The following is a 26,968-nucleotide window of genomic DNA, read 5'->3' as shown; positions in this document are numbered from 1 at the left end:
ATCCTCTTGTCTTTACGCGGTGTAACGGCAGCGTTACTGTTTTCTGCCACATGGCGACGCCATTTCCCCCGACAAGCCGAGCACGGACCGCCACGCCTGTAGGCGGACCAGCACAGTCGTAGCCAGTATCGTCAGACCAGACATTGGATACAGACAACAACAGTGACAGATCAAGACCGCATTTCTGTTTGCAACCAGCTATGGGTGTAGTCTGAAAAGTGAATACAGTAGCGCACCGCAATATACCTCGAAGTTTTATCCTCATGAAGGAGCTCCGTCCTGGCTGAGTTTGGGAGATGGGAGTACTCAACATTGCAGACCAGGTACGCTGCAAGAAAAGCGCTCCGTGTTTGTGCTGTGGCGCAGTCTATTTGCTGGGAAAGACTTGCTCTTGTGCGCAATATACTACGTCTTATTCGCCGAACGACTTGTTTTTATATTTCCCTTATTGGTGGTGCATGTTTGTTCAAATTGATATCGGCGTTATAACAATAAAATCCCTTGCAATTAGCGATGCTCGGCATTCATGCGTTAATGCATAGGTTGTTGCCGCTCTTGTCTAGGCCGTGCTCCGGGTCAGGGCCAGCTCTGTAGCAGGGGGAGCTAGGTAAAGCCGTTTTGCTAGCTGACGTAAGTGGTGAGAAAAGGGCCTGTAGGCCTCAGCCAGGGCTCTGAGTATTTACTGGAAGGAAACAAGAATCACATTCAGTTACTTAGAGTAAACACACTAAATACAACGTTTAATATCATGATATCATATATTAACGATTTCAGCGAATAGTTGGTGGCTTTAACGACGATTTGACCCGCTCAGAGGAATCATACAGTGTGATGAGCATAGCCGAATCGTCGCTTCGGATCAACGTCAACGTAATCTCATGCAAAGATATCGTAATGATAACTTCACTTGGTATTTCTGTATTGCAGCCTCCTCTGGTCCAGGCCATCTTCAATCGTAATGCTGAAGAAGTTCAACTATTATTGCACAAAAAGGAGGATGTCAATGCACTGGTATGTGTTAAATTCATGTAGTTACCATGCAAAACGGGTTCATATTATGAAGGACTTGGGCCCCCGAAATACCAGTTAAGCACGAGCATTAAACGTCATTCCTCCCTTGATTTTAAGTGTGTTTATCCTACAGGACCAAGAGCGCCGTACGCCACTTCATGCTGCTGCCTGTGTGGGTGACGTCCATATAATGGACCTCCTCATTGAATCAGGTAAGTGAGCTGCATGCATTGCTGATATCCGGCACGGCTGGCTCATGTTTATGGTGCACACTTTATCCTTTGTTACCGCGATTGATATCCTCACTGTAAAATCACTGTGCAGAAGTATAACTATTGACCTGCAACATTCATGTGACACCTTAATAATGGTTGAATTTTTGTTTGTTTGTCTGCCAGGTGCCAGTGTAAATGCTAAAGACCATGTATGGTTGACCCCATTGCACAGGGCGGCTGCTTCCAGGAATGAAGTAAGCGATAAACTCATATCCTTTTGTTATTTCAAAGAGTCTAATTATCTTAGTCAGATGACATCATCCTCTAATTCTATTATGTATTCCCCCACAGTGATTATAGAACTCATTTGAATCAATGCACCAAAATATAGCACTGAGTGAAGGAAATGCAGCAAACTGCAGATATGATATATGCTTTAAGCTCTTGTAATTGCTTCCATCTCCCCAGAGGGCAGTGGGTCTGCTGCTGAGGCGCGGAGCAGAGGCAAATGCACGAGACAAGTTCTGGCAGACACCACTGCATGTGGCTGCTGCCAACCGTGCCACACGCTGCGCAGAGGCCCTGCTAACCCAGCTGAGCAACCTGAACATGGCAGATCGCACAGGCAGAACTGCTTTGCACCACTCAGCCCAGAGTGGGTTCCAGGAGGTAAGATTTGAGTTGTATGCTTTCCTTTTTGAGATTTTCTTAAGTAGCTAGTACTTGAGAGTGGTTCCTCAACAATTTTATGAATTTAATTGTCTGACAGATGGTGAAGCTGTTGCTCAACAAAGGGGCCAACCTGAGTGCCATCGATAAGAAGGAGAGACAGCCTATCCATTGTGCTGCTTACTTGGGTAAGCAAGTTTCATGTTCTTACCAGTGCTGCACATTTTCATTGTCAAATGGCAGTAAAGGCTCCTATTGTCCATGGGCAGTTTCACTCAAATGAAGAGCAACAACATGAGCAAGTCCATAAGTCACAATCTATGATACTGACATGTTTTCTGCTCTTTTGTGTCTTCCACAGGGCATGTGGAGATTGTGAAGTTGCTGGTGTCCCGCAGTGCAGACAAGAGCTGCAAGGATAAGCAAGGCTACACACCTCTCCATGCTGCTGCTGCAAGTGGTCACATTGAAATTGTAAAGTACCTACTGAGGATGGGGGCAGAGGTGAGTGATTTTATATAGTTTTTTTTTTTAATTTTTATATGGACTTATAAATCGACCAAATTAGTTTGCCTTATTGTTTGTTTTATTAAATGTCAGACAAACTGGCATATAACCAATAGTCTTTTATCATGGGCAGCTGAAATCTGATAAAAGGGATGCTTCCTTTCAGGTTTCATGCACAGTCTGATCTTGTGTCACATTTGTCTTTTACCATCAGATTGATGAGCCCAATAGCTTTGGAAACACTGCGCTCCATGTGGCTTGCTACATGGGGCAGGAGGCTGTGGCTACAGAGCTGGTGAACCATGGCGCTAATGTTAACCAGCCCAACAAGTGTGGCTACACCCCTCTGCACCTGGCTGCCGTCTCCACCAACGGTGCCCTCTGTCTGGAGTTGCTGGTCAACAATGGGGCAGATGTCAACCAGCAGGTACGGAACAGGCTGCAGTTTCTCAAATGGAAATGACTGTACAATTTGCTGTACTGTTTGTTAATACTCTTGTAATTTGGTGGTTATTATATTTTCAAGTCACTCAAAAGTACAGAAGTGGTAGTGCAATACATCAGCATTTATAAATAAATAAATAGTTTTTTACACCAGAGTTAAAACTTGTGATTTAAAGAAAAATGTGTGTTTGCATTATAGCCGTGGTCCAATGTAATGAAGTCAACATATTGGAGTCGACATAGAAAAAGTTAAAGATAATACACTTTCTGTTCTGCCTGTAGAAATACTTTCTGCATAAATGTGCAGGGGTGGAGAATTTAGCTCCAGAAGCGACAACATTGCCTTGGTATGTGTGAAAAGGGAGATCACGAGAAAGAAAATGTTTCATATGAAATTGATCACTATTTGCAGCTTACTCTGACCTTAAAAATAATGTTGTCTTAATTTAAATAACATTCTCTCAGAAAAAATGCAAGCAAGTGTAGTTTGCCACTTTTGTAATAATTAATTTAGAAGAAGTGTTACAATTCTCCCAAGCCGACAGTTCGGTTCATACCTCCATCTTGAGCTAATCAAACTAGCCTAACGTTTACTGCAGGCATTAGCACTCAATCACTTGACTGTGATTGGATCAAAATAGTCAGTTTGACACACGCAGTTGGAAAACAATTAAATAAGTGTGCTGTACTATGATTTACATGTGTTATGGTGTTAGTTTTGAAATGAAAAATAAGTTTTTTTACATTAGTAACATAATGAGAGTTCAATAAGCTACACATGCAGCAGCGACAGCAAGTTGGGTTGAGTTGCGGTTTTGTCTCTGTTTCAGAATTGTTGGTGGTGAATTAAAACCTGTTATTTTAGGTGTAGATTCATTTGAATTTTCTAAATGAGGACATGCAATTAAGACTGGAAACGGCTCAAAACATGAGATGTGCATGATGATCTTGAGTCTTAATTGTATAATGACACAGAGACTTGTCAAATCAGCCTCATTCTCCGTTGCAGCAGTTTTCTTAAGCCTGCTGAGAAAAGTCTCACACCAGTAAAATGTTATTCAAATCTATTGTACTGATCTCTGATTTACATCTAAGGTGAAAGAATATGATTTTATACTTTTTTCTTCTTCTTACAGAGCAAAGAAGGGAAGAGCCCCTTGCACATGGCAGCCATTCATGGACGCTTCACACGCTCTCAGATCCTCATCCAGAATGGTAACAATGACTGTGCTGTTTGACTGATCTGTGAGAATATGTTAGTGGAGGCTTTTCTCTTAATGTGTCTTTGATTTACACCCTCTTCCTTTCTTTCCATCAGGTGGGGAAATTGATTGTGTGGATAAGTATGGCAATACTCCTCTCCACGTTGCTGCTAAGTACGGCCATGAACTGCTGATCAGCACGCTGATGACCAACGGAGCAGACACGGCCAGGTATTGGAAAAGCCTTAAGTGGTATTACTGATGCGAGCGAATAATAGTGTCACAAGGTTGTAAAAACACACTTAAGCAATACAAAGAAGCATTAATGTATGAGCTTCATGCTATTAAACAGTGGGTTTTAAGTGGGGTTACATTTTTAATATTGAGTATTTGGTCTGTAAAGTTTTGTTCTGTCTTTTTCACTTTTCTAGACGTGGGATCCATGGAATGTTCCCCTTGCACTTAGCTGTGCTGTACGGGTTTTCAGACTGTTGTCGCAAGTTACTCTCCTCAGGTTTGTCCCATGGATGTGTGCGCCCTGGTTACTTAATGTTCTATATGTTTGTATGTGTACTTCGACCTGACTGTTACCACCAGCTTTTTCTTCATTACCCTACAGGTCAGCTGTATAGTATAGTTTCATCCATGAGTAAGGAGCATGTACTATCAGCTGGGTTTGACATAAACACCCCTGACAACTTTGGGAGGACCTGTCTACACGCTGCTGCCTCTGGAGGGTAAGACACACAATCTGCTTTGGCACTGGAATATTAAAGTGACCTAAAATGTTATGCTATCACATGTCGTCTGTTCCTTCAACTTAATTTCCTGTCATGGTCATCTGTCTCTACAGAAATGTTGAATGTCTGAACTTGCTCTTAAGTAGCGGTACCGACTTAAACAAGAGGGACATAATGGGAAGGTGAGTTTCCCCTCACCCAAAATAGATGTCTGTCTTCTTAATTTGCTAATCCTGTAACATTCATTAATCATCATTCTGAGTGACTGTTTTCTCTCTCTCCTTTCATCCTCCCTATAGGACACCGTTGCACTATGCGGCTGCTAATGGGAGGTACCAGTGCACTGTGACCCTGGTGAGCGCTGGCGCTGAGGTCAACGAGCCTGACCAGACAGGCTGTACTCCCCTGCACTACTCCGCCGCCTCCCAAGCCTTCAGCAGGTTGGAAAACTTCGTCTCTCTCCATCTGCACTTTTTCGGAAACAGGAGAAGCAGCACAAGCCACAAATTCTGTTCAAGTCTGACAGAAAGTCAACGGTTGTTAACTTTATTTCTTGACTTTATGTGTCTTAGCTTGTTGTGCTTTTTCTCTTATTACTCAAGCTCATTGACTTCAACAACTGTACAGTTTCATTTAAAATAATATGAATATCTGGGTTCATAGTTGAATCACATTCACTTCTGAGCTTAGCATGAAAAAACTTTCCTGTAACTGTCTAAACAACACATCCAGGAATGGGCAGTTTTGCAGTGTATTTGATCATATAAAAATAATTTCTTGTTCTTTCCAGAGTTGACCGTCATTTTTCTGGGAACCATCAGAATGATGAAGATGAGGCGAAGGAGTCGTACTTGTGAGTTTATTTATGTTTATTTATACTGCCCTCTCCTGCTTCTGCCCATGAGCAGTATGATTAAGTCTTAAAATTGAATAAACTGATACTAAGTTCGTTTGTGAAACATTTGAGCCCGAAGGCCGTTGAATTAAATGCTGCTGCTCTCTACATTTTATTTCCTGTCTTTTTCTAATAGCTGCTTGGAGCATCTTTTGGACAATGGTGCTGATCCATCGATGGTCAACTCAAAGGGTTACAGTGCTGTTCACTATGCAGCTTACCATGGCAACAAACAAAACCTGGAGCTGGTGCGTTCCTCTGTTTAACCTGAGATCACCTCACAACGTAACCTTTATTCATTGATCAAAATGCCTGTGCTAAATGGTGCTCAAAACTGAGCTGCATCAATTGTTTGATTACTCAATTTCATTAATTGGCTATTTTTTTTAATAGATTCATTGTTTAAGACATTTTTCAAGTTTTAAAGACAAAAACAACTGAGTATGAAAAATAGGCGCGTGTACTTCAGATGTGGTGGACTTCCTAAATCAGGAATATATACAACATATTAAATATAAAAGGTTCACTAGAATGCATCTTCTTTCCTCCGTAAATACAATGAAATCCTCTGTATATATTTATTGTTTTAGCTCCTGGAGATGTCCTTTAATGCACTAGGAGACATAGAGAGCAGTATTCCAGTCAGTCCACTGCATCTTGCTGTAAGTTTTTCACATTCAACTCTCTGGGCTGACACTGACTATAATTGGCCTCTTAATCTTGACTAAATGCAAAGTTGTGACTGACTTCCCGTGTGCTCCCTCAGGCTGATAAGGGCCACTGGCAGGCGCTGCGTGTGCTGACTGAGACTGCAGCCTATGTGGACATGCAGGACGCTGCAGGCCGTTCTGTGCTCTACTTGGCTGCCCAGAAAGGCTACGCCCGCTGTGTTGAGGTGCTGTTGGCTCAGGGGGCCTCCTGCCTCCTCAATGACAACCGCCTCATGTGGACTCCAATTCATGTTGCAGGTATGCTGGAATATTTCATGTTATTACAATTGTTTGTGGTTCTTACCACTTTGAAAAGAGTCAGTTTTGTTTTAATAAGAATATACTTCTATGTTTTTAAAATTCACACTCTTGTACTCTGTTTCACACCAGCTTCCAATGGTCACTCAGACTGCCTGCGCATGATGATTGATTATGGGGAGGAGGGGGATCTCACCAACGTTGCAGACAAATTTGGCCAGTGAGTTGTTTTTCTTTGTGGCTTCAGTTTGTACAGTCAGCTCTTGCCAAAAGCTAATACAGTGACAATACACTTCTAAATTGTTATTTCTGTCACCTTCAGGACCCCTCTGATGCTAGCTGTTCTGGGAGGTCACACTGACTGTGTCCACTTCCTGTTGGAGAAGGGTGCCTTGCCAGATGCAAAGGACAAGAGGGGTAGCACAGCTTTGCACAGAGGGGTAAGTCAAACACTGCATGAGGTTACATACTGTATTCAAGTAGAGGTCATTATTCACTACACAATCACAATAGAGAACCAAATTGTCCTTCGTTTTCACTTTCATATAAAGTATATTAGATAATGTAGTTAAACTGGAGACGTGGGTAAAAATCTACCTTATTGAGATGCTGCATCTAGCACACAGTCGCCACATCGTCTTGTCAGCAAACAGTAAGATATTGACATAGAAAAATGATAAAGGCTAAAGCCTTTTTTATTTTATTTTTTTTTTTTTTTTTAGATTCCCAATGGCACTATCTGTTAGGGTGTCTTAGGGATCAGATCAAGAGTTGCCAAGGCACGCTAGGTGACCTTTATCCTGGCTAGAGACTCCTCTTAGTCATAGGTTAAAACAAATTTCAATGAAGATATTTATTAAACGACCTTCCTTAATATAGTAGTGGTCCCTGTCCAGGAAAGTAACCTAGATCTATTAATACTGCCATGACCCAGGAGTATAATGTGTAACAAATGAATATGAAGAAAAATTATTTATATTCACATTCATGGTTTTCTAAACAGTTTATTACAAGTTTGTCTCATCACACCTTGCTGGTCTTTGCTCAGGCGGTGTTGGGCCATGATGACTGTGTGACAGCCTTGCTGGAGCACAAAGCTTCTGCACTGTGTCGGGACGCCCAGGGTAGGACACCTCTGCACTATGCTGCATCCAGAGGCCACACAGAAATCCTGGCCAGTCTGGTGCAGGCCGCCATGGCAACAGACCCGCAAGATAAACTGCTGGACAACAAACAATACACCCCATTACACTGGGCTGCTTACAAAGGTTTGCTCAGTTTGATCGACTTGAAATGGCTAATCCCCAAACTTAAGTGTTGCAGTTAATCACGGTCACATCTGTTGTCTATAATATAATAAAGTGTGTTTGTTCTCAGGGCATGAAGACTGTTTGGAGGTTTTACTTGAATTTAAAACATTTATCCATGAAGAGGGAAACCCTTTCACCCCCCTGCACTGTGCTCTGTGAGTATTAACTTGGCATAAGTGCTCATCTCGAGCCTCAGTGTGTCAAAACTAATTACTTTTATTAAAAAAAAAAAACATCTATTAGGCTGATTTAGATTAAATCAGCACTCCATTAACTCAGCTGTCTTTCTTTTAGGATGAATGGCCATAGCGGTGCTGCAGAGAGGCTGCTGGAATCTGCTGGGGTCCACATGATTAACACCAGAGATGCCAAAGGAAGGTGAGGCTACAAAAGAAGACTAGATTATTTTGGAACAATTATGATCAGAAAAATAATTTTAACATTAAGTCTCAAAGAAATTTGGAGGTATATACTGTTCTAGAGGTATTTCTCATCATTATAGAGTTAGTATTGTTACCTGTCCCTGTTCCTTATATCTCAAATCATCAGTCATGAAATTCCTGAACTTTGTGCTTTAAGTTTGCCAGAGTCTCAGAGGCTGTAGCACTGATCATACAGTAATTGGTTGAACTCTGTGTGTGTGCCTGTAGGACCCCACTGCATGCTGCTGCATTTGCTGAGGATGTCGCAGGACTTCAGCTGGTGCTTCGCCATGGGGCAGAGATCAATGCAGTGGACAAAAGTGGACGCTCTGCTCTGATGGTAGCTGCTGACAAGGGACACAGTGGCACCGTGGGTAAGTCGCACCTCTTAATCTTGTGGTATCATTATTAAGAACAAGTTGTTTTTAACAATGCATAGCTGTATGCCAAAGTCAAGGTTGTGCATCCCCTCTTACTATATTTGTCTGATGGGGACATCTGTAGTCACAGGAAATAAATGTTTTTGTGTCTTTGTGTTGTCCAGCCATCCTCCTTCACCGGGCCAAGGCTGACCTGACACTGCTTGATGAGAACAGGAACACTGCCCTGCACCTGGCCTGCAGCAAGGTACACGACACAATTATCCACTGGATCCTAAAGTCAAAGCTCCACTGTAGTGTGCTGAGATTTACCTCCATGTCTATTACAAGGAATCATATTTTAGCAAGTACAGTTTCTCTTTAATAAGAATGGTTTTATGTTAAAAAAAAAAAACACCTCAGCGTAATTGGATACACTTTCTGTGAATGCTGATGGTCAAGGTCACTGTGACCTCACAAAATACATTTTTGCCATAACTCAAGAATTCATACACTAATTATTACACAATTTAACACAAGTGTCTAAGAGGACAAAATGATGAAGTGATGACATTTTATTTCCAAATGGTCAAAGGTCAACTTCACTATGACATCATAATGTTCTGCAAAAACGCTTATGGCCATTATTCAATGCTGTAACTCAGGAACAGAGGGGGAGACTGTGACCATATTTCCTGCAACTCCACTGGTTGGCAGAGCCATACAACCACAATGCGGTGATTCTAGTTTCACTGTCTTTCTGTTTTGTCCTTCAGGCTCATGAGATGTGTGCCCTGCTGATTCTGGGAGAGATCCACAGTCCCACACTCATAAACGCCACCAACAGTGCTCTGCAAATGTGAGAAGCTTATAACATTTCTAAGTTAACTTTCCCAATTAAGCAAAAGCACTTTTAGGCCACTACTTGAAATACTGGCCATGTTTGTCCAAGTGTTTATTCTTTGTTTTAGTCAAAATAATAAGAGTATAAATATTTTAAGATCTTTTGGTAATTGTGACAAATGTTTGTTCACACAACACTTGTGTAACCAATACTCTGAGGCTGGATCTTATATGTTTGCAGTATTTTTTTACATGTTGAAATGTTACAGTTGTAAATTAGTTGGTGATTCGTTGGTCTGCCAGCTGTTTCTCAGCCTTTCCCTCGCTCTCCTCCAGGCCCCTCCATCTTGCAGCACGTAATGGCCTGGCTACGGTGGTGCAGGCACTGCTGAGCAGAGGAGCCACTGTGCTGGCTGTGGATGAGGAAGGTGAGGCACTCCTGATCTCTGTCAGCATTTTATCTTTAATTACACTGGATGATTGGAAGTGGTGTATTTGTTCAGGCAAGAGTCTTTGTTTTAGCATATTTGCTATAAGTTATGTGTGTTTTTTTGTTTGGTTTTTTTTGCCTAGCAATTTTCACATAACAATATTTTTGATGATCCTATCCTCTTGCAAACCTGAAAAAAATACTTGTTCTGGACAGCCTGTTCAATGTAAATCTTATATCAAAGTTATGTTAACCTTGTGTGGAAGTAAAGTTGAATGCACATGTTTTAAAGAGTCATCTGAGGTCTTGAGTTAATGTTCTTGCGAAAGTCAGATACTTAACAAAAACCTTTTGTTTGCAAGAAGCAACCAAATTTATATTACCCTCATGACAATATTCAAGTCGTCTTTGTTTGTTAGTTTGATTTCTTGACACAGTTTCATTTGTGTTAAATGCGTTAAATATGCAAAAACCCAAGCATTATTGTTTATTTACACCTGCATCAATAGATTTTTTTGGCTTCTTGGGAGCAGCTAACAAGCTGTAAACACAAGCCAAATATTCACTGTCAGCTGTTTTTGTTTTCTACCAACTCCTGAGGAAAATATATGGCTCTTTAGCTGCTGAATGCTCCACTATATTCACCAGTTAGTCACTAACTTTGTCTGTGTGTCCTTTGGTGTTATGCAGATGGCACACATTAGATTTTCAGAGCTTTTTATTGAAAACCGCTTCCTGCTGCTGCTTAAAATGACACTAATGAGAGTGAAGCCAAACAGGAAAGTTGCAGACTATAAAACAAAATAAATGAATTAAAAACATGAAAACACTCACTCCCTCTAGAACTCACTGAAACATCAGGTGATTCATCACCGTGAGTGACACTTTTGACATTACACGCAGTCATTTGATCCGTTGATTGGAGCAGCTTTAGAAAGTTGATCTAATTCATGTGGTGTTCAAGCAGTATGTGTGCACTAATGTGAATGTGTTGTTGTCAATCAGGCCACACCCCAGCTTTGGCCTGTGCTCCCAACAAGGATGTGGCTGACTGCCTGGCTCTGATCCTCTCTACCATGAAGCCTTTCCCCCAGCGGGACCCTTCCTCCTGCTCCTGCTCCTCTCCCACTGTCTCCCCCTCCCCGGGTCTCAACTTGCTGAAGCACTGCGGCATCACCGCCGCCTGCGCCCCCTTGCCCAGCAACGGCCTCCACAACGGCTACGTCAAAGACCGTCACGGTGCACCGGTTGGCCTGGACGGGTGTCTGTCTGAGTGAGGTCACGTGCTCCCCCCTCAGTCAGCTGCTATCACCATCATCACCACCAGGGGGTGACTCCCTTTAACATGGCCCAGAGGACCAGGAGAGCACCCACCCACATGTCTGTTCTCTGTGTATGTATGTGTTTGTGCGTCTGTGTGTGCGTGAGTGTTTGGTCTTCTCTTGAGGTGCAGTCAAACCTAATATGCAATTAGATCCCATTCCTCCATCTCCTAGTAGTGCTTAATACGTAGAGGCAGATTGCTCTACAAGGTCACTCAGATGAAGTGTGGCATCCAAAACAAACACTAGCAATCTGGCCATCTCTAAATCATTTAACCCTTTAAAACCATGTTGACATAATTATATAACCAACATTTAAGAGCATGGAAATCTCTGTATCCTCGACTGTCTTTCTCTTCATATCATTCAGTATAAAAGTCATATCATGTTTAATCAGTTGTGGTGACCTTGTAGAGGAACATACAGCCTTCCCAAAAGAATGATCAAAGAGTTTCTTTGTTTGATTTTTGATTATTTTTTTCTTTCTTTTTCTTTTTTTCTTTTTTTTTTTTGTTTTTGTTTTTAATTGTCCGTTAGCTTAGATTTTTATGAAGGAACCACACAAGGGAAAAATCTAAATTTTGCTTAAGAGTGCAATGCTTGTGTACTACAGTACAATCTGAAATTTGGAAAAGGGTCACAAAGATGTTAATTCCATAGTGTACTTTAAACGTACAGCCTAGAATTGTTTGGCATTTTAAGATAATTTGGTAATGCTGCTGAATACATTAGCATGTCTCCTTCCAAAGGAGAGCCATGTTCGGGTCAGCATTGTAACATCAATTTGTTCTTGATGCTGACTTCATGTTTTAAAGATGCTAAATAAGTGTTTGTTAAGCTAGAATGTTTCTAAGCATATAAGTTATGACCAAAGTTGATCAACACTACTATGGCTATAAATTATTTATTTGAGATGAACTGTACTGTATAGAGAAAGACAATAGATCTTGATATACCTCGTCAACTCGTTTAGCAGCTGCTTCATCTTCACCCAGGGTCCGTAGGCCTAATGTTCTCTTTTTGTAGGACTAGAGAACTACTGTAGGATAGTGACTGACTGAGGCCTTGTTTATTTCTAGATGAAGGCTTTACTAGTAATATCTGCCAACAACACCTCATCAAAGCATCATATATCTGAGCACATAAATGAACAAGCCATTTCAATTTATTTCCCATCTCTTTAACAGTGTTTTTTGGAAAAGATTTCAGACTTCGAATGGCCTAATTATTGAAAGAGAGCAATCAGTTTTGGTTTTTAGGCACTAATGAGTTTTTTTTTCTTTTCTTTTTCTTTCACTTTTGTTTTTTTTTTGTTGTTGTTGTTGTGTTTCTGAAGTTGAACCGGCCATCAGCAGTATCTCGAGTATTGCTCGGAGCTGGTGAACTAGTCTTAAACATCTAATAGCGTAGATCTCAACTTCTCGGTTGTCAACTCTGATCAATTATTATAACTGAAAGATAAGAGTGTTGTCTGCTAGTTTTATTGGGCAGTTTTCAAGCAATATTTTCTTTTGGCCTTTTTTGTTTAACGTTATTGAATAGACAATCACTGTCACAAGGGCTTTTGTTTCCCTGGAATGTGTTTTTTTTTTTTTTTTTTTTTTTTTTTTTTTTTTTTTCTTTTTTCCGTTTTTATTATTTCATGAAAAATTACCTAAAGACTAAACGAATGGCTCTGTGTGTGCCGGGCATTTTACTGTCAGTGTCAACACAAATGCACTGGACTGCCTTTATGGCATCTCATGAAATGCCTTTTGACCCATGCCTTCCGTAACACATCATTTCAGTTGGATTGCGTAATGACAGAGTATGACGAGCCCTGAGACTGATTATCTTTCCACCCATTTGATAGCAACAACATTGAACCACAGTTGCGCCATAGTATCCAGTGGAAAAACTTCGCCTGGCTTATATTTATATGCCGTGGCATTATCAATGACCAGGGAGCTTATATCCCTTATAGAAGCAAATAGGGCTAAGAAGAAAAGGAGAGGGATCTTTGCTTAGGCCAATACCTGTTGTTTAGATTTCAGGAATAGCAGAAATCCAAATATGTGCTTTTTCGGTGTTCATTTTGTTGTCTCCTCATCCCATTTCTGGTACTAAGCATACTAAAGATGATTGTATCGGACCACTAGAGCTGTTTGTGACTTTTAGATGTTATATCTATGCTATTTTGTCGTCTTTTTTTAAAAACCATCTGCTGGTGGTTAAATTACACTGAGTAAGATTGTTTTCATTGGCGTGATAACTTCATATCCACTGATAATGAAGTGGCACAATTGCACACATTAGTTGACTGGATGAGAGATGAGGACCTAGACTAGGCTATGTTGTTATATACCCCTGCGAAAAGTGTTTCACATTACCATATTTTACTTGACTGACTTAAAACTGACATTAACTCCATTTCAGAGCAGTGATTTCTCAGAGTTAGTGTCATAGATTCATAGTTGGCAATTCAATTGGCTTCCATAACTGACTGAAATGAAATGGAACTAATTGGTGACCCCCAGCCTTTTGGTCTCTTGATCAATTAATAATTTTCATTATTGTGAATATTAGGGATAGGTACATATTTCTTTGTAATCTCAGGATCTGTGCTAAAGCAGCAGTCAGAATTTATTAATCCAATCAGATCTCAGCAGGATGATTACGTCTACATTTTTTTGATGGGATGTTCCATAATTTAATTCCTTTGTAACCCTAATCCCACAGCACTTAATTAAATAGTCAAGCACGCACTTTAGTACATTCAGGTTCTAAGTGTGCAAAAGAGCAGATGTAATGTATGTACTTATGTTTACATGCATGTGTGTTGCTGCTGAATACAGGAAGGTAGGGTTGCAAAAGACAAGCAAAGGCTGCAACAAAATTGTACTCTAACAATGCATTATTTAAAAAAAAAAAAAAAAAAAAAAGTGTCTAAGCACTTCGGGACAGTGTACACTGCCCACTGACTTTTTGCGTGTTATCTATTTCTGGGCAACTGGCCCAGCAGAGTGACAAGGTTACATTACCCAGCCTACTGTTAATAATGCAGACTCTGGCCTAAGTCACTTAAAGTCAGTCCAGTGATTCAACAGACACCTCAGGCAGGCTCCTCAAAATACTCTACATACTCTCTCTGCCATCTGTAGGTGCTGTGGTCTGTTCAGGCAGGGATCTTTTCTCTCTTGTGATGTCCTTATCTGACCAGTAAATGGAGCCATTGCCCCTTGCAACTACACAAGTTGTAACTGAATCCTTTTGTTGTATCACAGTATTCTTATACATGCTTTTTTTATTTTTTAATTTTTATTTGTGTGTATCAGTGATAACTGAGTGACTGTGCATGGAGCTAGATCACTTCTTTGATATAGTTAACGATTAAACAAATGGAGCATATACAATATATTTGGAGTCAGAAAGCAATGAAAGGTCCAATTGTAGCAATAGAGCGTGTGTGTAATAGTGTGCAGCACAAATATTGCACTGCCATCAATTTAGGCCAATTCAGTAAATCATAGCATAAATGCCAATGGAAGATTTAAATGCGGGTTAGATGTTATAATCTTTGGTCACAAATGAGGCCTGTTTGCCAAAACATGTCGAGAGGGTAAAACCTCTTAGTAAAGCAGCAATGGATTTATGCATATGTTCAAGCAGTTTACAGTCTGACCATCAAATCTGAGCCATGAATTTTCTGACTGAAATGAATGTAGGGTCAGTTTAGAGCAGGACAATTTCCTTTCTCCCGACTTTAAACTGTTGCTCTTCATTTGTCTTGCGTAAATATGATTATACAGGTAGCATGTAATAACCTAATTCTCTACATATTATACAGTATGTGTAGTAGTCTTCCTGCATTGAGGGTCTGGATAGGGTTTTTTCTTTTGGCATTATTGTGGGAGTATAGGCCTGCTGTTGAGTAATATCACTCTTCTTTCTCTATACATATATTTGTGTGGAGTGTAGCCTACAAGGCAAACAGAGGACAAGAGTTCAGATGAATTTAACATTCATGTTCATCCATTCCATTGAGATTGCCTTACAGTACAGTAAAACAAGAGGGACAAGGTCTACAGTAGATATGATCACACATACTCGTAAATAGCCTATATTTGACAAAAATGCACCTAAGCTACACCCATTTAGTGCCATAGAAACCTTTATTTGCCTTTAGACATAAATCATATTTACTTGGTCAGTAACTTATTCAGAAGTAGGCAGGATTATTACAGTTTTTGTGTTTGGAGCTGCATGTCTTTTCGCCAATTATATTAGTCAAAGAAAAACTATATAAATATTTGCATGGGATATTAGTACTTAAATGCAAGTATTCTGTTAAAATTTGGTGTCGGTAGAAGTCTATTTTATAATTGGACATTATTTTGGAGAATATGGTTAGTCCCTTTTGGTATTGGCAAAGCAATCCCTAGGTTGTGTGTTTGTTTAACAAGATGGTTTATAATGTGTGTGTTACCAGGAAAAAAAAAAAAAAGTTTTTGATGTCCAAAAAAAGCATGGTATATACAGTATAGAATTGATTTGCCTCAATGGATGTCTCGGTTCTTACTTGAAGTAAATGGCAAATTTCAATTCAACTCTCTGATCCACTGTTGAGCCTTTTGCCTTAAAAGCTGAAAATGGAAACGATACCTGGCAGTACCTGATAAGTTGCATCACCTGTAGAGTTATGCTACTTGGTTGGATTGCTTAAAAAAAAAAAGAGAGAGAATTTTTGGCTAATTTTGGTCTTACAGACATCTGCGGGTGTCGAGAAGCACACAAATCAATTGAGGTAGCACATAGCTCAAGGTTGCCATGGTGCAGAGATTGTTCTGAGAGGTTAGGATATCGCCATATTTGCCACTGTGAATGAATGAATTCAGAATTCACTCGTAAACAATCAACTTTGGCTTCTCTGTTATCCACAGCCAAATGACACTGGGGATAAAAGTGGTGTACCTCAAAAATAAATTCAGATGGAACAAGGAAAAATGCTTGTACAGCTATGCTAACAAAGAGTTAAAATTTTGTGATCCATCTTGTCTTGGGTAGTGTAATTCTGCTTAAACCAGCCTAAATCAGAGGTGTATCTAAGCGAAAGTGTTAGATTAGTGTCGGCAGATGTCTCATGTTTCCTACCTTACAAAGGGGCAGTCAACTGCACCTTGTACTTTTTATTGGACCTGCAGTTTTACCTCATCAGTGATCTTTTGTGTGACGACGCTGACATTAACCCTCTGTGATTTCTTATCGCTTTTTCCTGATGCCAGTCGTGTAGATTTCTCTTATAGTGTGTGTGAGTAACTTTTCAATATATGCATGTCAAACCTAAACATGCACAAGACCCTTTTTTTTAAGAACAGAAAAAGCATAATAACCCTGTTGGAACATGTTTCTCTTCATTACAACCAACAGATGAGTCTGTTATCTGGTGCAAGTCATATAGGGTGAGAAGGGTACAGTGTAATTTAAGGAAGGAAATGAAGGTAGCTATAAATCTTTACCTCTTTAAGTCAAAAACAATACAATTTTACTGTATGACTAACGCTAGTTCGACCACTTTCCCTGACTGAACCCTTGGTTATTAATTTCCCCCCCACCAATAGGACCTGTGTAATATCGAGCACAGCGGTGGCATGGTGCCTTTTATTTGTTACTACCGAAAGGTACGGTCTTCCATTTGTATTTCCCAGAAGCCTTATAATGGGAAAAAGAAATTACACTGAACATACACGACTACAGTATGTAGGCTCATACACCCACTGAGCATGATTATCTCAACCCTATGTGATCTGAGTTATTAAAAAAAAAAAAAAAACATCAAAATAACTCCTTCTGTATTAGTCTGGATTTTGTGATGCATTTCCAGAGACTTGTGAGTGCTCACTTTGGTTGGCAGAATAAATTGCACATCACCGATGCAATTTAGGGCACATGAAACATTGAGGGGACGGAGATCAATTGTATGAAAGCACAAATCCAAAGAAGGCACCTCGGGGCTCAGTTGGCTCTCCCAACACCAAGGAAAGAAGGAGCTGATTGACCAAATTTAGGCAAAGACGTGAGGAAAAAACATCCCGACTCCTCTTGAGTGTAGAAAACATGAGGTTTGATTGTCAGTAACACATTAACTGTAGAAAGACCGTTGTCTAGATTTTTCAGAGCTTCTTCTGATAGTTCTTCTCCTTGGTATTCATCAATGATTATGACTTCACAATACTAACCAAGTTGTGAAATGATGCTGTACCTGCATTCAAGATCAAGTTTTAGGCAAACTGTTGTGGCTGTGTTGCGAAATTGATTGTGGAGGTTGTTTTGTGTTCTTTAGGGTAGACTGACTACAAGTAGGGTTGCAGTAGTAGCTGTGTGCAGTGTTAATAACGGTGTGATCATACTATAGAAGTGACGTAACATTTGTTGTCTTACTACAGAATTGAGGCATGAATCATCTTCTCTCAAGCTGACCTCGTATGAAATAGACAAAAGATAAAAGTGCAATAACCTTTTGTTTATCATTGCTTCCTCAGTTGGAAAAAGAAATATTATTTAATATGCCCTTTTTGTTAACACCAAAAGTCACTCGTCTGTAGCAAATGAAGGATTTCAAGTGGTCCTCTTGTTTGTGTTCAGAGAGGTGGCATTTGATAGTGAAGTGTGTGATATTCCATTCTTAAAACTGTGATCAATATCCAACTTTAAAAGCTGCCTGCTCAGAGAAAGGACCGTGCACAAGTTGACCGATAGATTTGAGTAGGTGCATTATTATTATTTTTTTGCTTTGTTTTTCTCTTCTTATGGATGGACTTTGATGGTATTGTAGTTTGGACTTCTGGTTTATAGCCGGTAGACATGTTCATTTGCATGTGTAGATGTGTATATGCATCCTCTTCCTCCTTGAATGAAATGTTTTCTCAAAAATATTTAGACCTGCTGTCAGTGATGTATGCGGATAAAAGGAAATATGAAATGCCTTATATTTGTTTTCAATGTTGAGCATTAAGGGTTCTTCCGTGTCCCTCCCTTTTCAGCGTGTAGCCTAACGCTTGTACAGTTAAGATACTCATGAGATTTCTATCTACTGTATAGCCTATGTGTTTTCAGAATTTGTTACTTGGAGGTCCTGTGATTGTGGTTTTAGAGAAACATTCCCCTTGAAAGTGCCGTTTGTTTTCACCAGCAGAAGATGCGTCTTGGGGGGGGAGGGAAATGTATTTACACAGAGGAAAACAAATGTTCAAAACACTTTCCAGTGTTTACTGTTGAACCTGTTGAACTGAATGACACAAAGTATTTGTGCAGGTGAAATAAGGCAGCAATCTTCTGACGGAGCACCTTATCGACTTGCTCCTTCTGTGAGCCCCTCGATGGAAGTAGACTCACACCAAGCTTGATTACTCTAAAGCAGAGCCATATCAGAGAATTTGCCCATTAGGAGCCCCCTTGAATGTGCTATTAGGAATAGCCTACTGTAGGAAAGGATGTATACTGCATGTTCTGTGGCATTTTTAGTAGTGGTAGTCCCTTTTTCATGTTTTTATGTTTAGTCCGCTTCACTGTAGATGTTGCCACCTCATTGCAACTCACAAGCTATTAACAATCCTCTCACAACTGGACTTAAAGCAGGCATTGATCTGCCGCTGAGGCAGCCTTAATTCATTGCAAATTCAAAAAAAAAAAAAAAAAAAAAAGATGATAGATAGTGGGTTGCCTGTTTTATTTTGAGTGGCTTATCTGGGGAAATACAAAGGAGCCCTTATCATGAGTGGAAGGACTCTGAATCAGGGCATGTGATGAGTTACAATCAAATAGTTTCACAGTGCACCTTCACAAAAAAATAGATAAATAAATTAAAAAAAAAAAAAAAAAAGTTGGCTTGTCCACCCAACATTCCAAAGTTGATTTCATTTTCCACAGTCCTGTCCCGCTGATTGAGGAAATCTTTTTTGCTTTGCTGGTGAATGAAGTGGGCATGTGTGTCAATGACAGGGTTCCCTATTTAGCCTAACGCTGATTACCTCATTTACAAATCTGCAAATATACTACTCTACTGTGTGTAAAGGAGTCAATGCCATCACCAGCAGCGTGGTCTCTAGACCTGTGATGACAACAGGACCAATGAAATTACTCTGTTGAAATTAGCCAATTTAAAACATGACCAGTCTGGGAGTATAGGGTTAAGACACGATTAAAAAAAATTTTGTAAGGCCAAGTGGGCCTCCAAGATTTCTTCAGTTAGTAAACAGCTGCTACCCCAGTCAGCATCATAGAGCTATTTGGAAACCTGCAGGTACAATTTTGAGATTTTTTTGTGGGACATCATAACACGGTGGTCAAGTCAATAATCCACATTACTTCACAAAATAAAGGTGAAAATCTAACGTTGCAGTTGTTACGTGCCACTCCTATTAACGCTGACTGGAATAGCAGCTGTTGGCACTAGCATGGTTCAAGAAGTGGAGCCGACGCCTGGTGTATCTCACGATTATTTACGTGAACGATCATGTTAGCATCACTTGCTGTTTTTTCAGTAGCATTTCTCCTACCTCCTTGTTTTGCAGCCTTGAGTATTGTTTGTCTCTCCACCTGTTCTGACTTCAAAAAAAAAGAAAAAAAAGAAGTGTATCACAGTACGGGAATATAGATTTATCATAAGCAATGGTAGGTTATACAAAAAAAAAAGTGTGCTTGGTTGTGCTGTATGTGTATATGTCTATTTGACGTTGAAAAAAAATATTTATGAGAAGCATTTATACGACAAAATACCACTGGAATGTGAAGCCAGACAATGTTATGATGCAGATTATGATGATAGTCTATCCCCTTTAACATTCAGTGGCGAATGGTCAGAGGAATCATCTTTTAGAAAATGAATAACCATGCATTAGCTTTTTTTTAACACCATGTATTTCTTTGGTTTCCTTTTGTGCATATACTTCCCTGTCTAGCCCTATAGTGTACACTATTTCAGCGTTTACAGCTTCGTTCTGGGTCAGCCATCGATTGCTCTGCAGTTGTAATGATACCACAGGTACCACAGGCTGTCACAAGAAAGATAGTATGGTGGGTTTGTAATTCTGTACGAGGGTAAGTTTGAGCCCCTCGAGCCGTATGCCTTCGAATCCATCTGTCCACTCCGAACCAAATTCTGCTACAGTCTTCTGTCTCCACACTGCCCCGACATTTTACATTCAGTTTGACTACAAGGGGTACAGGACAAGGTGAAAGGTTTGAGGTTTTCTGACCAGGCCCGCTCCCCCTTCCACCTGCCTACCAACCCACCCTCCTCAACCACCCCATACCCTCTCCAGGACAGGACCAGCCCTACTCCCCCGTCACCCAGCCCACTCTCTCTCACCTAAACCTCAAGCCATTCATTCTTCTGTTTTGTTTTTTTGACAATGCAATCCTGAAAGCACTTTGCCTTGTTATTCCTTCGTGTGAACATGTGAATGATAATTTGTTACAAAAATGTTAAATATGTAAAAGATCATTCACTGTTTTGGAAAAACCTGCATCTGTCTTTCTGACGTTAAAAGAAAAAAAAAAAACAATTTAGTGACATTAAACCTGAATCTATTTTATAAAATGTTTGCTGCAGCCAATTGGTCTTGTCATTCAGTATTGTGGCTTAGGGTTGTTTGTGTTCAATAAAGTGCTATTGCTAAATATTTCCAGAGTCAAGTTGTTTTGTTTGTTTTCTTTTTTTTTTTTTGACAATTAAAGTTTCAGGTCACATAAGGTCACATTTTCATCTTGACTTTATGTTGAATTCACTGGAACAGCTTAATAGCTGGGAGATAAATAAAGGTTAACACATTGAATAAGAGAGACTTTGCATCTTTATCTAAGCAATGTTTTTCAATGAGTCTTCATTTGAATGAACTGAAAAATTATTGTTTCATGTTTTGAGTTGTTGATCATCCCACTAATGATGAACTGATAGAGCTGATGACACAAAGAAAACTTGATTGGATTGTTTTGTTTTTTTTTTCAAGATCATTTATCCACTGACAGTTTGAAAGTCAATGAGTGCTTTCATTTAAGTGTACCTTGTAATATTTGTCAAACACCCCTGTTTTATGTGAAATTAAATACATGCATACAGTACACTGAATTAATTCATCCTTTTTTTCAAGTGTTAAACTGGGTAACATTGACGCTGACATAGGCTTACAAAACACTACTCATATTACATACAGAAGCAAAAGAAAAAAACACTTGCTTAAACATAAAGAAAAGTAAATATTACATTACATATACAAATATTACACCAGTTGTATATAAACTGCTAACACTACCTGAGGCTGGATTTTAGTTTGAACACAACATGGTTAGCTACAGGCAAATCTTTTACTTCATGAAAAGTAGAAATACTACAAAAAATACAGAACAAAAAATGTTCTGAAATTATAAAAAGTAAAAGTACCTGTTACTATATATTATTAAATTAATGTTTACATAGCAATTTCATGTTGTATTTGCCCGAGGGAAAACTACTGAGAACTACTTCATATATTTTGGGTAGTTTAATCTGTAAAAATTGCATGTTTTATAAACTGATCGCATGTTTATTGGGTAAAATCTAACAACATTTCCTCCTGAAATATATAGTACGGACCATTTAAAAGCTTCTCTTTACGTCATGACGTCCCCACCCGACTGCGTAGGGACGACGCAGAAGCGTAGGATGTAGCACAGGACGTGGCTAGCGACCACCAGTTTCAGTAGGACGTCCAAAAATACATAAACATCGTGATTAGGATCTGTTTTACTACATGTTCAAGTAAGTATTTCATTCAGTTATGATATTTTCTTCTAACGTGGATGACTGTGAACAGCCATTTCTCTGTGTAGTTTGCCCAGACTGAGCTGTGTCTGGTTAGCTCGGTGGCTAACATCCAGAGGAAATCAACGGCACCGTAGGCGCTAACAGGGCTAGCTAGTTAGCAAGCGTTAGCCACGTTTAATTCATGATGAGCATGCTTTAGTGATACCTGAATCTAGGCACTGGGTTGTTTATTCAAGATGACACCAAGGTGATTCATTATAACCCCAAAGGCATTGCGATTTAGTATCGTGTTAACCGCAAAGTAAGATTATACACGTAGCTATAGCGTTACCATGGAGGGTTAGCTTGTGTGCAAGACATGTTGAGTGCAATTCGCGGGGGGGAAAGGGATCTGTAAATCGCCACTAGACCGGTATGTGCTGCTTCTACTGAAATTAGGTCAGTCACCAGTCAGCTGGGACAACGGGATCCTCTATTCAGATGTGGGAGCTAGCTACTGTAGCTTCACTTGTCGAGGGATAATGTTTGACAACCACACAACGTTAGGGATCAAGGACATCGCTCTTGGGCTCTAGGATGTGTATAATTGTGGCTGTGTGCTCGGATTTCTTGAGTCATTGTGCCTTTACAGCTATTACTGATAAAATTATATAACAAAATGTGTGTTGATTGGATAGCAGTCTTCTATTCGCTTTTATCTTTTTATAGAGGCATTCTAGTTTGTGCCTGTCTATGATTATGACAATGAAGCTCAAAATCACTGATGTCTCGGACCTTCAGATATGTCTTTAGATAAGATGCATCAAAGTTCTACTTATCGTAATAGATTACTCAGTATAAGATCCATCAACCCATCATCCATGTAGTATTCTCTTGTAAACAAAATAATGTGTGAATAATTTTTTGCAGGGGTGTCTGTCTCTTTCGCCAGACAGATTATTTCTGCCAGATGTGACGCATCAGCAATATATCGAGAACTGAATGGAAGCATTTGAGGCCTTTTGTGAGTGAGATTCATTTAAAATGTTTGTATATTTGTGTGTGTGTGTGTGTGTGTGAAAGATTTATAGTCCTATCTTTTGCAGTTACATTTTATGAAGACCTAACTTGCTTGGTGTGTTGTGTGTTTTTCAGGAGGTTGTGGGTCCCAGTGATGTACCATGGGGTACGACGTTACGAGGTTCCAAGGGGAGGTGGATGAAGACCTGCTGTGCCCTATATGTAGTGGAGTGTTAGAAGAACCAGTGCAGGCAAGTCCCTTTCTGAAAGATCACCCTCCCATGATTAGATCAGAATTTTTTTTATTTTATTTAATTTTCTGTTTTCACATTTTAATTTCAGGCTCCTCACTGTGAGCATGCTTTCTGCAATGCCTGTATAACACAGTGGTTTGCGCAGCAGCAGATTTGTCCCGTTGACCGCACAGTAGTGACGCTAGCTCACCTCCGGCCTGTGCCCCGCATCATGCGCAACATGCTGTCCAAACTCCAGATCAGCTGTGACAATGCAAGCTTTGGCTGCACAGCCACACTGCGGCTGGACCAGCTGCAGTCACACCTCAAAGACTGTGAGCACAACCCCAAAAGGCCTGTCAACTGTGAGGAGGGATGTGGGTGAGTGGCTTCCCTTTGGCATAAAATGTACACCGCATTGTTACTTTTGGATCCACTGATTATGAACCCCACCCATTTGAACAATTCCTAAGTTCTGTCCTCAGTAACAGAACTTGGGAACTAAGAAAATGAATGATATGAATAATGAAATCAAAAGTTTGTGCTGTAAAATATTATAATTAGCTGCAAAAATGTGTGACCTGTTCTCTGTATCATGTGGGATTGAATCCTCTATTTCCTTTCCTATTCTTCTATCTTTCCCACTCTTGCAGGCTTGAGATGCCCAAAGATGAGCTCCCCAACCATAACTGCATCAAACATTTGCGGAGTGTCGTCCAGCAGCAACAGACGAAGATTTCAGAGCTGGAGAAAACTGTGGCAGAGCATAAACACCAGTTGGGGGAACAAGTAAGAACATTTGCATGCTCATTGACGTATTAACCGCAAAGTACTTTATGGACCTAGTCCTGAAAACTATTGTTTACAAATGTCTGTGAAACAGGTTTTCAGGTTTCAGATTTCAGGTTTCCATAACAACCACTTTATAATGACTGAGTTTTCTACTGACTATTGCTGTAATGCATTATAACTCAGTCACTAAAATGCTGTTTGTGATCCAGGGTTATAAAGTGTTCAAAACATTTGGGTACTGATTTTTAGAATGTTTGCCTGAACAGTTAAATTTGAATGTGGTACGTCTATGGTACAAGATGATATGGATTCATGTCTCTGGATATGTTCTATTGCATTTGTGTATTTGGTTGTTTTTGGTACTGTGTACTTCATTGTTTCTGTGATGAACATATTTCTAAGACTACTACTTTTAAGGTCTAATGCTGTGTGTGTTGTCATTCAGACATGAGACCAAACCTCAATACCTTGATATGAAAGTTTTGCCATGATCATTTTACAAAGGAGAAGAAGAAGAATTGTGCATAATTATTTCTTAGCCCTATTAAGTACTGCTATTACAATATGTATTCATATTAGCCAAATTGGAATCTGCCCAGCTGAAAAAAAAAGGGATAAGCATTTGTTAGAAATCCAATAAAAGTGAGTCAGGAGAATACTGGACTCAAAGAAAGTGATAGAAATATGTTACTGTGTTTTGTGTAGCTTTTCAAGGTAGCTGCCAGATTGATGAGTCATAAACTCCTGTTTAGCTTTAGGAGATCTTGTGAGATCAGTCACTGAAGATGGTGCTTTTAATTCCCAGAAACGAGACATTCAGCTGCTGAAAGCCTACATGAGAGCAATCCGCAGTGCTAACCCTAACCTGCAAAACCTCGAAGAGAGCATTGAATACAATGAAATCTTGGAGTAAGTGAAATTTCTTCTTCACCCCCAGTTGGTATTCTATAATCAACTTTGTCAGGGAACTGCAGCTCAGTCCCTAATTTTCATGTGGTTTTCATTCCTTATGCTATTGTCAGGTGGGTGAACTCCATGCAGCCTGCCAGGGTGACACGCTGGGGTGGCATGATCTCCACTCCCGATGCTGTGCTCCAGGCAGTCATCAAACGCTCCCTCATTGACAGCGGCTGTCCTCTCTCAATTGTGAACGACCTGATCGAGAACGCCCACGAGCGTAACTGGCCGCAGGGACTGGCCACTCTCGAGGTACGGCAGATGAACAGGCGCTACTATGAGAACTACGTTGCCAAGCGTATCCCTGGCAAGCAGGCAGTGGTGGTGATGGCCTGTGAGAATCAGCATATGGGGGAGGATATGATCCTGGAGCCCGGCCTGGTTATGATCTTTGCTCACGGTGTGGAGGAGATCTTATAACTGTACAGCTAGCTGAGCTGATCCAGAGACAAGTGGGGACGTTTTGCTTGGGGGTTTGCTGTGACGAGTAGGTTTTTCCTCGGTAGAGCGAAACCTTCTGAATAAATCTGGCTTATTTAAAATAAAATCTTATAAGAGGCTGACTCCTAAGCTTCATACCTATGCCTTAAAGTAAGGACAAAACATTATGAACCTGGCAAATAGAAACTTAATCTGACTGATATCTAAGATAAAAGGTGAGATGTGATGTTTACAAGGTTTATATTTAGTGCATTATATGATCTGATTGTTCTGCTCCATGTCCTAATATAGTAATAAGCTTGAACCCCCATTTAATGTCCTCAGTTGTAAAAATGCTTGTAAATACAAATACTATATTGAATTATAAATGTCATTCTCTTATTCCAATTACTGTAATTAGATTGTGATTTTTGTTTATCTCAGTTCTGTTTAGTCAGCCTGTGTTACTGTCTGCAGGGACGTTGACTTGGAAGATTTTTTTTTGCGTGCTTGCTTTTTAGTATTTAGGTTCGTGTGAATATTTCACAAGACATTGTGCTTCTCAGTTTAGATTGTCCAAACCTTCTGTGCCATTTGTTTTATTTATTGTGTTGCCTTTTACACAAACATGCTTGAAGATGTTACCATTTGATGTATGGAAATCTGCCTTTTTCGGTGCATTTGAAGTTCATTGCAGGAAGAAAAATTGATTTTGTGTTTTCTTTGTTGCCTCAGTTGTAAATATAGTCTGTATGTTGGGTCCAGTTGAACTGTTAAATTGAAAGTTTAACATTTAGGATATACCTATGTACAATGAGTTTTATTTGACAAATCATAATCATAATGGTTCACTTTACGTATTAGGTGATCCTGAAGTATAAACCTTGGTCTTCTCATTCTTCACAGTTAGCAAACATCTATTCACTGACATTTCACTAAGATTTCACTAAGAACCACAGCTTGGAGATTGTAAGAATATTTGTGAAGTCACTCTTATGGCTTTTGAGAGGTAAAATGTTTCACCATTAGTCACTTTTTGCTGTAGTAAGACAAACAAGACTCCAAACTTCTGGTAAAAAAGCCCACACAAGTGCAGTAAACAGAAAAGTTTGGATTGTGCCCTTTATTATTTTCCCTATTAATGTTTTTATTTGTTTTGTGTCTGTTATGTACTGTATTGTACAGACAAGAAAGTAATAAAATATCAAACTTAATCCCAAAAGAATGCATTTTCTCATTGGGATAACTTGATTTTAAATTTATTACAAAAAAATGCAGTTCCTTATTCTACCACACCATGTCATCAGAGATCTATAAGGAGCTTCATCTCTAAAGGGCACATCAGTGGAATACTTTATGCAAAGACTTAAGTCAAAATAAAATGATTAGTGCAATGAGATGTGGGATGAGAAAAAAGAAAAAAATAAGATGAGAGTTTAACCACAAAGTG

The 26,968-nt window shown here is 39.7% G+C and overlaps 2 protein-coding genes across 2 annotated transcripts; both read left to right on the top strand.

The window, feature by feature from the left end:
* The first annotated feature begins 136 nt into the window (after nt 1-136).
* On the top strand, nt 137-21,435 carry ankrd52a (ankyrin repeat domain 52a). Its single transcript, XM_056383992.1, has 28 exons — nt 137-323; nt 928-1,011; nt 1,145-1,223; nt 1,410-1,480; nt 1,695-1,895; nt 1,996-2,083; nt 2,257-2,399; nt 2,617-2,829; nt 3,983-4,061; nt 4,165-4,279; nt 4,480-4,562; nt 4,668-4,785; nt 4,902-4,970; nt 5,088-5,228; nt 5,579-5,641; nt 5,820-5,931; nt 6,274-6,345; nt 6,450-6,651; nt 6,784-6,871; nt 6,974-7,091; nt 7,700-7,919; nt 8,029-8,116; nt 8,256-8,339; nt 8,612-8,757; nt 8,928-9,010; nt 9,519-9,601; nt 9,922-10,013; nt 11,021-21,435. Exons 1-28 carry the CDS (start codon nt 297-299, stop codon nt 11,290-11,292), a joined length of 3,234 nt encoding a protein of 1,077 aa, XP_056239967.1. The 5' UTR covers nt 137-296; the 3' UTR covers nt 11,293-21,435.
* A 542-nt stretch (nt 21,436-21,977) lies between these two features.
* Nucleotides 21,978-26,732, top strand: rnf41 (ring finger protein 41). The gene is made up of 7 exons (XM_056385942.1): nt 21,978-22,111; nt 23,027-23,120; nt 23,252-23,367; nt 23,459-23,730; nt 24,003-24,138; nt 24,947-25,050; nt 25,164-26,732. The coding sequence occupies exons 3-7, from the start codon at nt 23,278-23,280 to the stop codon at nt 25,516-25,518; spliced, it is 957 nt and encodes a 318-aa protein (XP_056241917.1). The 5' UTR covers nt 21,978-22,111; nt 23,027-23,120; nt 23,252-23,277; the 3' UTR covers nt 25,519-26,732.
* The last annotated feature ends 236 nt before the right edge of the window (nt 26,733-26,968 follow it).

The sequence above is a fragment of the Seriola aureovittata genome, chromosome 9, assembly GCF_021018895.1.
Source record: "Seriola aureovittata isolate HTS-2021-v1 ecotype China chromosome 9, ASM2101889v1, whole genome shotgun sequence".
NCBI lineage: Eukaryota > Metazoa > Chordata > Actinopteri > Carangiformes > Carangidae > Seriola > Seriola aureovittata.
This window is presented reverse-complemented; position numbering and strand designations above follow the sequence as displayed.

What these genes read in the sequence shown, in the direction of transcription:
- ankrd52a (XM_056383992.1), top strand. Translation starts at nt 297, where the DNA reads ATGGGAGTACTCAACATTGCAGACCAG. An exon ending in CCCAGAGTGGGTTCCAGGAG is followed by an intron (nt 1,896 to 1,995) that starts GTAAGATTTGAG and finishes ATTGTCTGACAG; the next exon opens with ATGGTGAAGCTGTTGCTCAA. An exon ending in GCTGGCTGTGGATGAGGAAG is followed by an intron (nt 10,014 to 11,020) that starts GTGAGGCACTCC and finishes GTTGTCAATCAG; the next exon opens with GCCACACCCCAGCTTTGGCC.
- rnf41 (XM_056385942.1), top strand. Translation starts at nt 23,278, where the DNA reads ATGGGGTACGACGTTACGAGGTTCCAAGGGGAGGTGGATGAAGACCTG. An exon ending in TGTTAGAAGAACCAGTGCAG is followed by an intron (nt 23,368 to 23,458) that starts GCAAGTCCCTTT and finishes TTTTAATTTCAG; the next exon opens with GCTCCTCACTGTGAGCATGC. An exon ending in GAATACAATGAAATCTTGGA is followed by an intron (nt 25,051 to 25,163) that starts GTAAGTGAAATT and finishes TGCTATTGTCAG; the next exon opens with GTGGGTGAACTCCATGCAGC.